At 48.8% G+C, this 13,833-nt stretch overlaps 2 protein-coding genes across 2 annotated transcripts; one reads left to right on the top strand and one right to left on the bottom strand.

Moving 5' to 3' along the window:
• The first annotated feature begins 136 nt into the window (after positions 1–136).
• LOC149113587 (uncharacterized) lies at positions 137–1,465 on the top strand. Its single transcript, XM_089286137.1, has one exon. The coding sequence runs from the start codon at positions 489–491 to the stop codon at positions 984–986; it is 498 nt and encodes a 165-aa protein (XP_089142263.1). The 5' UTR covers positions 137–488; the 3' UTR covers positions 987–1,465.
• A 1,909-nt stretch (positions 1,466–3,374) lies between these two features.
• On the bottom strand, positions 3,375–4,664 carry LOC149113586 (uncharacterized). The gene has a single exon (XM_089286136.1). The coding sequence runs from the start codon at positions 4,562–4,564 to the stop codon at positions 3,464–3,466; it is 1,101 nt and encodes a 366-aa protein (XP_089142262.1). The 5' UTR covers positions 4,565–4,664; the 3' UTR covers positions 3,375–3,463.
• Between the last annotated feature and the right edge of the window lie 9,169 nt (positions 4,665–13,833).

Below are 13,833 nucleotides of genomic sequence, written 5' to 3'. Positions count from 1 at the left end.
GTGCTCTTGCGAATGCCCTGTCTGCGATGTTACCCATTGGTAAAGGGGCTGCTTGGGATTGGCCAAAGCGTTGGGTGGTCGCGCTGTGAAAACAGGCATCCGAGCTGGAACGACCGCTGCCATTGGTGTTGTGGGAGTGGGCGTGGGTCGCGGGATCCGAAGACTTGTGAGACTTAAGAAAAGACGACCCCCTCGTCGATGAAAAACCATTCGAATCAAGATGTTGAGGAGTGAAGTCGAGTGGTTCCCCTACTTTTTGCATCTATGCCGATGCTCTCGCTCTTACTGGGATGCGACCAGCATGGATCACGAAGACATGAAACGGATCGCGGACGAGTGCGATAGTTACCGACAAGTCCAGGACATCCTGAACCAATCCGTGGAAACCGCCTTCAAGGACGAGATCTGGGAATACAAGCAACAAGCTAAAAGGATCGAACGTCCCGACAGAAAGTCAGACTACGTTTGGCACTGGTTAGAGAAGAGTCATGAGTACTTCGGTCTGTTTATTGGATGAACCTTTCAACACCGTGGTGGATTTGGATTCCCTGAAATGTTTGGACGTCTTGTACGCTTTCTACCACAAGTATTGGTGGTGTCGAAGGCAGATGTTCGGTTACTACAAGTTGTGTAACGCCATTCTCAACGGACTGGCCTTACTGACGGTGGCCGTGAGTATCGTCTTGGGATCCGTGTGGAAAGATGGGTACACGGTGGTAGGATTGACGGCTTTCGCCACCTTACTGAAAGGATGGAACGATTTCAAGAAGTATTCGTTCAAGATGGACATGGCCCAATTCGCTTACACGACGTACGAAAAGACGCTGACAGAACTCAGGAACTACGCTCTGGGTGGCGTGGAGGAATTGGATGGGTTTTTGACCAAGATGCAAACGTTGGACGACGTGGTGACGGATTTCACATCTCCCACGTACGACCGATACGTTCGAGACTACGCCCTACGATTTCGTCACGTGCCGCTATAAAAAAACGACATCGCGGTCATCCTCTTCATTCAGAACCAACATGCCCAAGAGGTCAAGGAGAAAGAAAGCGTCTTCGAGAAGGCGTAAAACCGCTAAAACCACTAAAAGAAGACGGTACCAAAGGGGAGAAGGGATCGGCACTGTGGTGGCGGGTTTACCCAAGGCGGCTTGGGGTATCACCAAAGGCATAGAAAGCCTGAGAGCCAAACAAGAACGGGCGCATACCAAAAGGATGCAGGAACGAATGAGACGAGGTGAAAAAATTCCACACAAGGGCGAAGAGTTCCGATGCTCCATCATGTGAAAATAAAAGGACGAGACTAGCCGTCGTACACCTCACTCGTCACCATGACAGCACGTAGGAGGAGGAGACGAAGAAGGAGACAGAAAGGGGGTGATTTGGCGAGTATGATGAGAGCCGCGGGTATGGGTGCTCTGGCTGGACCCTTCGGTTTAATGGACAGACATATCCATAAGAACAGGGGAAAGATCGAAAGAGTCTTACGCAGGGTACCCTTTCAAACGGCCTTCAGGCGTCGAGGAAAGCGATAAAAGGAGTACGTCAATCCACTCGTGTGCATAAGTCCACGATGAAGCGGTTACGACGACAACGTCCTTTCCTGACGCGCGTCCTGAAAGAAGCCAATCGGAACAAACGTCAACGGATGTTGCAATTCGCCGACAAAGATCAGATCAACGCCATCAGCGAGATGGTTCTCAATTTGCTGAAAAAGAGGATCCCCATCAACGCAACGACTTATGGGAAACTGAAAAGACATAAAAGGGTTCTGCGCGAAGTGGGTAGACGCAAAAACTCTCTCAAGCGTCGAAGAGAACATCTCCTCACCCAAAACGGAGCAGGGTTCTGGAGCGGTTTGCACGGTTGTTTCAAAGCATGTTGTGTACGGTGAAAGGACGCAGTGAGGACGGTTACCCGCTGGAGGGGATCGACGTCATACCCAATTTCCCACCGAGAGAAGACGAGTCCCACAATACCATTCCTAAACTCGTGCAGTTGTTGCAAGACGCCAATCGTCGCGAAGCCCGATGGAAAGACTCGTACGAGTACTTGAACAAGAGGTACCACGACCTGTATCAAGAATACATGGCTTTAAAGTTCAGTGACTTCTGCCAAACCTGTCAAACGAAACGAGATACCACGCCGCCCGGTGGGTGCATCGAGTTGTGCAGGGAGTGCGGTAAAGGCAAGCGAACCGTTCGAAGTCTCGAACTCGAGTTGGAAAAGAAAGACGAATCCATACGGTACTGGCAAGACTGTTACGAGACGGCCTTGAGAGAATTGTCCGAGTTTCCTGACACGACCTTGAGTCAGAAGGTATGAACGAAGTCATGATGGTACCCGTTCAAGAATTCAATCGTCTGCAAGATTATTACAAGGGTAAAATCAGCCAGAATGCCTTGTTGAACAAAGCCGGACGTCTGGCCGCCGAAGAACATCTCATCCTGAACGACAAACGCATCCCCGACAGCATGGCCGTCAAGATGACCAAACCCATCGCCTCCGAGGAAGGGAAACTGGTGAAACGTATACGGACGGGTAAAAGCGGTCCCATCTCGTACCAGGGAACGACAGAACCCGAAGGCATGGTCGACGCACCCGTCGAAACTCTGTTGAAACAGATCCTCAAGGGAGTCAACCAACCAGCCGCAGCCCCCGTAATCATCCCGCCACAACCCCTTTCTACGACAGGACTGAAAAAGGAGCTGAAAACCCCCATACCCTCCACGTCAGGTTTTAAAAAGGAGAAGAAAACCCCCAAACCCTTCAGTCCATTCGAACAGGTCACGCTAGGTAAAACTCCCCTATCGTCCAAGAAAAAAGCACCCATCTCCGATAGAGCCAGACGTGTACTGAAATCACTCGGTATCGACTACGACGACGGTGGTTACAGTCCCAAAGGCAAGTCAAAGAAGTACAAGAAGGCCAAACCGTCAGCCGCAGAAAAGTTACAAGCAGGGTGGGAAGATTTCGAAGACCCCTGGAGAAGGGGACTGGACTATGACTCGGATTAAGAAGAGGAAAAAGGCACCTCCACCCCCGAGGAGAAGTACCCGACGTCGACGTCAACGAGGGTATGGGATCGACATCCAAAAATGGTTGGCCAAGACTGGGATCGAGTTTCATTGGCCCGGTTATCAGTACATGGGACCTGGTACCAAACTGAAGAAACGTCTGGCGCGTGGAGACCCCGGGATCAACCGTCTGGACCGACTAGCCAAACAACACGACATTGACTATTCCAGGGCCAAGAACTTACAGGACAAATGGGATGCCGACACCAAGATGATCCAGGCCATCGACAAATTACCCGGACGTAAAACCATGACAGAACGCATTGTTAAGAAAATCATGCAGACCAAGAAACGTTGGAAATTGTAAAACCTTTTATTGTTGTTGTTGTAATTAAAGTTACACACGCTTTGTTGTTTTTCAAAAAAAGAGTCTCTTTTTTTCTTTAAGACGAAAATAAATAATGTTCCAATTGATCCATAAGTTCGACGGTGACTGAGAAATGGCAACGGTTCTGTTCTACTGTATCCTCGCGTTCAAACTGCGCGAACCAGCGTCCCATGTCATGAAGCATGGATGACATCTCGTCAAGCTCACTAGCTATTTCCACGATCATCTTTTCCATTTCTTGTTCTTTTCGTACTCGTTTCACTCGGTTTTCTTCTGCGACTCTCCTGTTTTTCCTGATTTCCGAAAGTCTCCGTTTTACAGGATCCTCGGGTTCCGCTAACATGCGTTCTAACTCTGCTACCAACCCTTCATCAGGCTCAGAGTCAGAGTCAGAGGAGGAGGAATAAGACAACCGCCTCCCACGGCGTTGCGGTGGGAGTAATGCCTGTGGTGCTGCAGTGGTATTGGTGGTAGTGCTCTTAGCGGCGGTGGTCGTGCTCTTAGCGGCGGTGTTCGTGCTCTTAGCGGCGGTGGTCGTGCTCTTAGCGGCGGTGGTCGTGCTCTTAGCGGCGGTGGGGAAATAAGACACCACCCTCCCACGGCGTTGCGGTGGGGGTAATGCCTGTGGTGCTGCAGTGGTAATGGTGGTACTAGTGTTGGTTGGTGGTAGTGTTGCAGTGGTAATGGTGGTAGTGCTCTTAGCGGCGGTGATAGTGGTGTTCCTTTGTGGTAATGTCGATAGTGGCGGTAGTGTTGCAGTGGTAATGGCGGTTGTAGTGGTTTTGGTTGGTGGTAGTGTTGCAGTGGTAATGGTGATCGTGCTCTTAGCGGCGATGGTCGTGGTGTTGGATGGCGTTAGTGTTCCCCTGAAATCCCTCAGCTCAACCCGACCTCCAAACAAACCCCGAAGAATTTCATCCGGATCGTAATCATGCTCTTCCCACTGTCGTGTTGCAGGTAAACGGGAGCGACGTTTGCGTTCCCTATAACGATTCAACGCGTCGCGCACCTTGTCGTGTATCTCGCCCCGTTTTCGTGCACGATACCGTCTCTTCTGCTCGCGAACTTTCTCCGGATTTCTTTTCTTCCACTCTCGCACGAACTCTCTTCTTCTCACTCTCTGTCGTTTCAATGCTTCAGCGGAGCGGGCAGGCATGGTCTTCCGTAATGGACGCTCATACAAGTTCTAAAATGGGCGTGGAGAATAATCGTGCTCTATCTATCTACTATATCTCTCTATATCTCTATATCTCTATATATCTATATATCTATATATCTCTATATCTCTATATCTACTATATCTCATTTAAAAGAGCATAAAAAATACTCTCTAGAAAAAAAAGTTTTCCTTCATGGAAGCTAGTAGTAATTTTTAAACAATTTAAATAAATTAAACTTCACAAAAAAAAAAAAAAAATCAAAAAAAAAATCAAAAAAAAATCAAAAAAAAAAAAAAAAAAAATCTCGCATTTCCGTCACCATGGCAACAGCCAGTTGAATATTAACTCGAATCGAGTTACGCGTCTTTTCGAAAAGTGTGTTTACTCAACAAAACGAAGCTTTTTTCCAAAGTTCCTGAGCTCTACGATCCCAAAAACGATTCAAGACACATAATTCAAGAATTATTTGAGATTGCAAACGGAAAAACGGCGGTCCGAAGGGAATTTGAATTTGAATTTGAATTTGAGTAGCACATGGCGAAGGTCATGCAAGCTCACTTACCTAAAATTTTCGCTTCTAATTTCTTGCTAACCGTAAAATTACATTCGTATTTACTTCAAATACCTTTAGGAATGTTGTCCGCTTCCGAAAACATCTTCAGGACGTTGAAATGATGCACATCGCTCGCTCGCTCAACAAAACGCCGCCATTTTGACTTAAAATTGGGTGATTTCGCAATGTCGTCATGTAAGCCACATTGAAGCATTCCACGTGAAACTAGTCATGTGAAGATCGGGGACGGCGCGGATTCGCCTTATGAAGATCTGTCCAACCAATCACAGATCGAGACCAAGTCACGTGTTAACCAGACCCAGGGGATAGGGGGGTATACCCCCACTCGGTCGGAGACTGGGGGCGGGTCGAGTGGGAGTTACCCCCTATCCCTCTCTCAGTCGGAGACTTGGGGCGGGTCGAGTGGGGGTTACACCCTATACCTCTCTCAGTCGGAGACTTGGGGCGGGTCGAGTGGGGGGTTACCCCCCTATCCCTCTCTCAGTCGGAGACTGGACCCCCGTTTCACCGTAGGTATAAAAAAGATCGGTTCGAACCGTTCAAGTCACTCTGAGTTTTTGACTTGTATCGAGCGCTGGAAAAAAATCATGGCACAAGAGCTGACCGACGAGGAGATGAACCAACAGATGGATCAATATGAATCAGTGACCGATGAAGAGATGAACCAACTTATGGATCAATATGAAGCAGTGAGTATGACGTGTACCCTATGTAAGAAAGTAATCTTTAGAACTCTAACCCTAATCTTTTTCATAGAGTTACTGGGATTGGCTACCGGAAGAACTAAAGCGTTACGTACTTGACTTAGCAACTTGGCAAAGCATACGCGATAGAAGGAACAATGATCAAATGAGAAACCTTCACAGAGAAATCTCGAAATATGACCAACTGAAAAGACAATGGTTTTACGGACACATAGAAATACGACCGCCTAAATGCCGCCCAAACTTCTGTAATTGTAACGCGGATTATGAAATATATGGACATTGTATCAACAAGCGTGGCGAGAAAAGGAGTTTCTATATAGGAAATAGTTTCAGGAACGCGTTATATGACTTAGAAAATAAAAAGCGATGTTGTCGGCTACTTTTTGGAGACCTGACAATAAAAACTGACTAATTAAAAAACGTTGTGTTTGTTGTCTTTTACAGAACAGACGGACCTACGACGAAGCCTTCCCCTCCGACGACGATGACGACGACCGAGCGATGCTCCAAACCGGAGGTGGTGCAAGACCACCTCTAGAATTCGAATTAAGACCCATAGGCGCTCGACGTCACTGGCGAAACGTCCTCAACAAACAACGATTCGAAGCCACGCTCAGACAACACAAAGACGTGACTCGCGAGGAGAATCTAGGTCAAGAATTGACTCGGGCCCTTCAACGAACCATCGAGCAACAAATCGCTCAGGATCCTACCCTGACACCCGACTCCACGGTTCATTTCACCATGCAGTCCCGCGCCTTCACGCACGCCTTTCAATCCACCACCTTCACCGTGCGAGAATTCGAAGCAGGGAGTGAAAGACTAGACACTTATCTCCAGTCTCTCGCGGCCAAACTCAACTCCAACGAAGAATTCACCCCCGACGACACGTTTACCATGGAAACCACTTTCATACGTACCCCAGGTCGTGGCAGTGGAAAAAAACGATACAAACCGAGTTGCGCCGCCGTGCGGAACATCGTCAAACGGTCGCGCGTGACCATCAAAAACAAAGATAATCTCTGCTGCGCTCGCGCCATCGTCACCATGAAAGCCCGGGTTGACGCGAACGAGAATTCGCGTGACCAAGATTACCACAATCTCAAACAGGGTTATCCTGTCCAAGAGCGATTGGCCAAAGACCTCCACCGTCGAGCCAACGTTCCCGAAGGACCTTGCGGCATTCCCGAACTGCAAAAGTTTCAGGCCGCGTTACCTGGCTACCAGCTCAAAGTCATGTCCATCGACCCACCCCACATGGTCATCTACGCGGGACCCGAACCCTCGACCAAGATCATTCGTCTCATCAAAGAAGGCGATCACTACGACGGATGCAATTCGTTCAAGGGATTCCTCAACAATTCCTACTTCTGCGACGAATGCAATCGAGGCTACGATCACGAGGACTTCAAACATCATTCCTGCCTCGATAAATGGTGTCCCGCCTGCAAACGAAAAGACTGCCCCGATTTCATCGAGAAAAAACGACCCCTAGCTCCAGGCAAGTTTCCCGAACCCACCTCACCATGCCATTTGTGTCACAGACAATTCTTCGGAGACCGATGCTACAACGACCACTTGCAACGGCAGAGTCTCAGCATCCCCTCCATCTGCAACACTTACAAAAAGTGTGAGAAGTGTTGCCACGTCTACGAATGTAAACGCAGGACAGGACGAGGAGGTGGCCGTCCTTCCATCGATCACAAGTGCAGATGGGGCGAATGTCACATCTGCGAAAAACAAGTCCATCTGCCGACGCACCGATGTTACATCCAACGCATCCCCGAAGACGAAGACGAGCCCAAAAAGAAACGCGTCCCCCGCGACAAAGTCAACGGTCGACCCTTCGAAGAACCCGATCCAGACGATCCAGACACGTGCGTCTGGGTGGACAGAGACCCGCCCCTTCAAGTGTACTGCGACTACGAAGCCATCACCGACGCCGAAGGGAATCAGACACCCATTCTACTCTGCCTGGAAGACGACGAAAATGAGACATGCTACTCCTTCTACGGCCCCGACTGCACCGCCGACATGTTCGACCAACTCGAAGACCTCGCCGTCGACCAGGACAATGACGAACGGGACGTCATCGTAATCTTTCACAATCTCAAAGGCTACGACGGGATGTTCATCCTGCAACACTGTTACGCCACCCATCGAGAAGTCACCGACCAAATCACCGTCGGCACCAAGATACTGTCCCTAAGATCCGACAGACTGACTTTCAAAGATTCCCTGTGCTTCCTCCCGTTCCCGCTGGCCAACTTTCCAGTCACCTTCGGAATCCAAGAACTGCGCAAAGGATTCTTCCCGCACAAATTCAACACCCTAGAAAACCAAGCGTACGAAGGTCCCATGCCACCGCGAGACATGTACGATCCCGACGGCATGTCCGCCAAAAAGAAAGCCGAGTTCGAACAGTGGTACCAAGAGAAAGTCGACAACGACTACCATTTCGTCTTACGGGAAGAAATGGAAGCCTACTGCGAGTCGGACGTCAAACTCCTCAAAGCAGGCTGCCGAAAGTTCCGGCAAGAATTCAAACAAAAAGCCGACTTTGACCCCATGGAGAAATGCGTCACCATCGCCTCAGCATGCAACCGGTTCTGGCGCAAGAAACTCGTCCCGCTCAACACCATCGCCTCCAGACCCCCACGAGGATGGCACGGTGCCCGATCCAATCAGTCCGTCAAAGCCCTGAAATGGCTAGCCTGGCAAGAACACTCATTGCAACGCACGGATCATGGCGATCGCATACGCACCATGCGAAACGGAGGTGAAGTCCGACTGGACGGTCATCTCGTGGACGGATACGATCCGACCACTCGAACCGTCTACGAATTCCACGGATGTCTATGGCACGGATGTCCTCGCTGTTTCCCAACCAATCGAAACAGACATCCCATCTGTCACGCCGATCGCACTCTAGACGAAGTCTACGAGTCCACACTCCTCAAACACGACCTTCTCAGTCGTCAAGGTTACCAGCTCTGCGTCAAGTGGGAATGCGCCTGGAACCTAGAAGTCAAAACCAACCCTGATCTCAACCAGTTTCTAGACACGTTCGAAATCGTCGAACCGCTCGAACCCAGAGAAGCTTTCTTCGGAGGGCGCACGAACGCTGTCAAACTACATCACTTGGCCGACGTGGCTCGAGGAGAGAAAATCAAGTACATCGACGTAACGTCGCTCTACCCCTGGGTCAACAAGGGAAGCGAATACCCCGTAGGACAACCTCAAGTCATTGTCAACCCCGACGACCAAGACATCCATCACTACTTCGGCATGGCCAAAGTGGACATACTACCACCTCACGAACTTTACCATCCCGTTCTACCTTTTAAGCACGAGAAAAAACTCACCTTCCCACTCTGCCGATCGTGCGTGGAAGACGAAATGTCCAAACCCCTCTTAGAGAAATCACATCGCTGCCCTCACACGGCCGAGCAACGCACGCTACGAGGGACCTGGTGCACACCCGAAATCCAGAAAGCCGTTGCCATGGGATACACGCTCATCAAGATCCACGAAGTCTACCATTTCCCACCCAGACAACGCCGTACAGGACTCTTTGCCGATTACGTGAACACCTGGCTAAAAATCAAACAGGAATCCGCTGGCTACCCGAGCTGGTGTCACACCCCCCAAGACAAGACACGGTACGTGCAACAATACCAACAGAAGGAAGGCATCGCTCTCGATCCGGCCATGATCCAAAAAAACCCCGGACGCAAAGCCACCGCCAAACTCATGCTCAACTCCTTCTGGGGCAAGTTCGGCGAAAACCTACACAAACCCACTACCCAAGTCGTCTACACCACAGCACAACTCTTCGTCCTCGTTTCCAATCACTTCAACGACATAAAACAAGTCAGAATCACCAACGACGAAGCCCTAGAGGTCGTCTACACCGAACTCGAAGACAACCAACCCGATAACGGACGAATCAACATCTTCGTCGCCGCTTTCACCACCTGTTGGGCTCGACTCAAATTATACAGCTACCTGGAACTGTTAAAGTACCAAGTTCTCTACTTTGACACCGATTCCGTCATCTACTCGCACAAACCAGGTCAAGCCGATGTCCCGCTAGGCGATTACCTCGGAGAGATGACCAACGAGCTCGACGACGACGACTTCATTACCACTTTCACCTCCGCTGGACCCAAGAATTACGGGTACAAAACCCACCAAGGTAAAGTCTGCTGCAAAGTCCGAGGCTTCTCACTCAATGTACGAGGAGCCCAACAACTCAATTACGACGTCATGGAACAAAATCTCCTCGACGAACTCGAACAACCTCTCGAGGACGGTGAACGACGCAACATCCCCGTCGTCAACCCCAACTTCTTCTGGAGAAACCCAGCCACCAAACATCTCAAGGTCATCACACGAATCAAACGCTACGGACTCGTCTTCGACAAACGCGTCGTAGACACGAACACTTTCAAATCGTTTCCATACGGTTACTCACCAATGTAACTTCCTGTAAAATCAATAAAAAATCAATTGTTAAAACTCACTTCCTGTCTATCGCCTTATTTGGACATGTACGTCACAACCTCGATCTCATATTCTCCTTATTTGGACATGTTGCCCTTATTTGGGTATGTGCGAAAAATGGCGGCCATCTTGTTTATGCAAATCGAAAATACTGCCATTTGATTGGTCGAGAGCCAATTTTAATGATATGCACTGCCTTCTGATTGGTTACCGCCCCTATAGACGTCCTTTACTACTAAGGCCATCAAGAGTTAGTTTACAGTTCCCCGGACTGGAAAATATCGCCAAAGTTCCGGGAAATAGAGCCGAAGTTGGTCAAAATCACAATGCGCGTAAGGGGATCTCGGCTACTCTTTCAGTCTTAAAGTAAAGTGGGGCTATATTTCGGCCCAGGAGCTCCAAAGTGCGCGTTTAAGAGGTTTTGCTTTGTCCAATTCACTGCAAAACAAGGTCATCAGGAGTTAGTTTAAAGTACCCGGGACTGGAAAATATCCCCCAAGTTCCGGGAAATTGAGCTGAAGTTGGTCAAAATCAAGATGCGCGCAAGGTGGTTTCGGCTACTCTATGGGTCTTAAAGTGAAGTGGGGCTATATTTCGGCACAGAACCTCGAAAGGGAGCGTTAACAAAGTTTTGCTGTGTCAATTTCACTGCAAACCAAGGCCATCAGGAGTTAGTTTAGAGTCCCCGGGAATGGAAAATATTCACCATTTTCCGGCAAATCGAGCCAAAGTTGCTCGAAATCACGATGCGCGTAAAACGGTCTTGGCTACTCTTTTAGTCTTAAAATAAAGTGGGGCTATATTTCGGCCTAGAAGCTCGACACCAAGCGTGCCCTTCGTTTGCCTGTGTCCATTTCACTTAAAACTAAGGCCATCAGCAGTTAGTTTATAGTCCCCCGGACTGGAATATTTCGCCCAAGTTCCGGCAAATCGAGCCAAAGTTACTGAAAATCACGATGCGGGTAAGGTGGTCTCGGCTACTCTTTCAGTGTTAAAATAAAGTGGGGGTATATTTCGGCCTAGAAGCTCCACACCGAGCGTGCGCTTCTTTTGCCTGTGTCCTTTTCACTGAAAACTAAGGCCGTCAGGAGTTAGTTTAGAGTCCCCGGGACTGGAAAATATTCCCCAAGTTCCGGCAAATCGAGCCAAAGTTACTGAAAATCACGATGCGCGTACGGTGGTCTCGGCTACTTTTTCAGTGTTAAAATAAAGTGGGGCTATATTTCGGCCTAGAAGCTCCACACCGAGCGTGCGCTTCTTTTGCCTGTGTCCTTTTCACTGAAAACTAAGGCCGTCAGGAGTTAGTTTAGAGTCCCCGGGACTGGAAAATATTCCCCAAGTTCCGGCAAATCGAGCCAAAATTGCTGAAAATCACGATGCGCGTAGGACGGTCTCGGCTACTCTTTCAGTCTTAAAATGAAGTAGGGATATTTTTCGGCCTAGACGCTCGACACCCAGCGTGCGCTCCTTTTGCCTGTGTCCTTTTCACTGAAACCTAAGGCCATTAGGAGTTAGTTTAGAGTCCCCGGGACTAGAAATTATTTCCCAACTTCCGGCAAATCGAGCCAAAGTTGCTCAAAATAAGCATGCACGTAAGGCGGTCTCGGCCACTCTTTCAGTCTTAAAAAGAAGTGGGGCTATATTTTGTCCTAGAAGCTCGACACCGAGCGTGCGCTCCTTTAGCCTGTGTCCATTTCACTGAAAGCTAAGGTCGTCAGGAGTTAGTTTCGAGTCCCCGGGACTAGAAAATTTCCCCCAAGTTCCGGCAAATCGAGCCAAAGTTGCTGAAAATCACGATGCGCGTAAGGCGGTCTCGGCTACTCTTGCAGTCTTAAAATGCAGTAAGGTTTTTTTTCGGCCTAGAAGCTCGACACCGAGCGTGCGCTCCTTTAACCTGTGTCCTTTTCACTGAAACCCAAGACCATCAGGAGTTAGCTTAGAGAGCCCGGGACTAGAAAATATTCCCCAAGTTCCGGCAAATCGAGCCAAAGTTGCTCAAAATAATGGTGCGCGAAAGACGGTCTAGGCTACTCTTTCAGTCTTAAAATGAAGTGGGGATATATTTCGCTCTAAAAGCTCGACACCGAGCGTGCCCTCCTTTGTGTTTGTCCATTTTACTGAAAACTAAGGCCATCAGGAGTTAGTTTAGAGTCCTCGGGACTGGAAAATATCCCCCAAGTTCCGGCGAATCGAGCCAAAGTTGCTCAAAATCACGATGCGCCTAAGGCGGTCTCCGCTACTCTTTCAGTCTTCAAATGAAGTGGGGCTACATTTCGGCCTAGAAGCTTGACACCGAGAGTGAACTCCTTTTTCCTGTGTCCATTTCACTGAAAACTAAGGCCATCAGGAGTTAGGTTAGAGTCCCTGGGACTGGAAAATATCCCCCAAGTTCCGGCAATTCGAGCCAAAGTTGCTGAAAATCACGATGCGCGTAAGGCGGTCTTGGCTGCTGTTTTAGTCTTAAAATGAAGTGGGGGCTATATTTGGGCCTAGAAGCTCGACACTGAGCGAGCGCTCCTTTTACCTGTGTCCATGTCACTGAAAGCTAAGGCAATCAGGGGTTAGTTTAGAGTCCCCGGGACTGGAAAATATCCCCCAAGTTCCGGCAAATCAAGCCAAAGTTGCGGAAAATCACGTTGCGCGTAAGGCCGTCTCGGCTACTCTTGTAGTCTTAAAAAGAAGTGGGGCTATATTTCGGACTAGAAGCTCGACACCGAGTGAGGGCTCCTTTTACCTGTGTCCATTTCTCCGAAAACTAAGGCAATCAGGAGTTAGTTTAGAGTCCCCGGGACTGGAAAATATCATCCAAGTTCCGGCAGATCGAGCGAAAGTTGCTGAAAATCACGATGCGCGTAAGGCGGTCTCGGCTACTCTTTCAGTCTTAAACTGAAGTGGGGCTATATTTCGGCCTAGAAGCTGGACACCCAGCGTGCGCTCCTTTTACCTCTGTCCATTTTACTGAAAACTAAGGTCATCAGGAGTTAGTTTAGAGTCCCCGGGACTGGAAAATATTCCCCAAGTTCCGGCAAATCGAGCCAAAGTTGCTGAAAATCACGATGCGCGTAAGGCGGTCTCGGCTGCTGTTTTAGTCTTGAAATGACGTGGGGCTATATTTCGGCCTAGAAACTCGACACCCAGCGTTCGCTCGTTTTACCTGTGTCTATTTCACTGGAAACTAAGGCCATCAGGAGCTAATTTAGAGTCACCGAAACTGGAAAACATCCCCCAAGTTCCAGCAAATCGACCCAAAGTTGCTCAAAATCACGATGCGCCTAAGGCGGTCTTGGCGTTTCTTTCAGTCTTTTAAGATGCTTTGCTTTTCAATATTTTAGTGTATCTCATATTTCAGTTATTCCTATATAATCGTTTCATATTTGAGAATCAGTTTCTTTATTTTTAATTTTCAACTTGTGTTTTTCTTTTATTTTGTAAAAGTATTTATATGAGGGCCACTGGTTTTTCACTTATTACTGTTGTG

The sequence above is a fragment of the Orbicella faveolata genome, unplaced genomic scaffold (genome assembly GCF_042242905.1).
Source record: "Orbicella faveolata isolate gen_17 unplaced genomic scaffold, um_ofav_v1 contig_14, whole genome shotgun sequence".
Taxonomy (NCBI): Eukaryota; Metazoa; Cnidaria; class Anthozoa; order Scleractinia; family Merulinidae; genus Orbicella; species Orbicella faveolata.
Note: the sequence above shows the minus strand (reverse complement) of the source record. Positions and strands in the feature narration are given on the sequence as shown.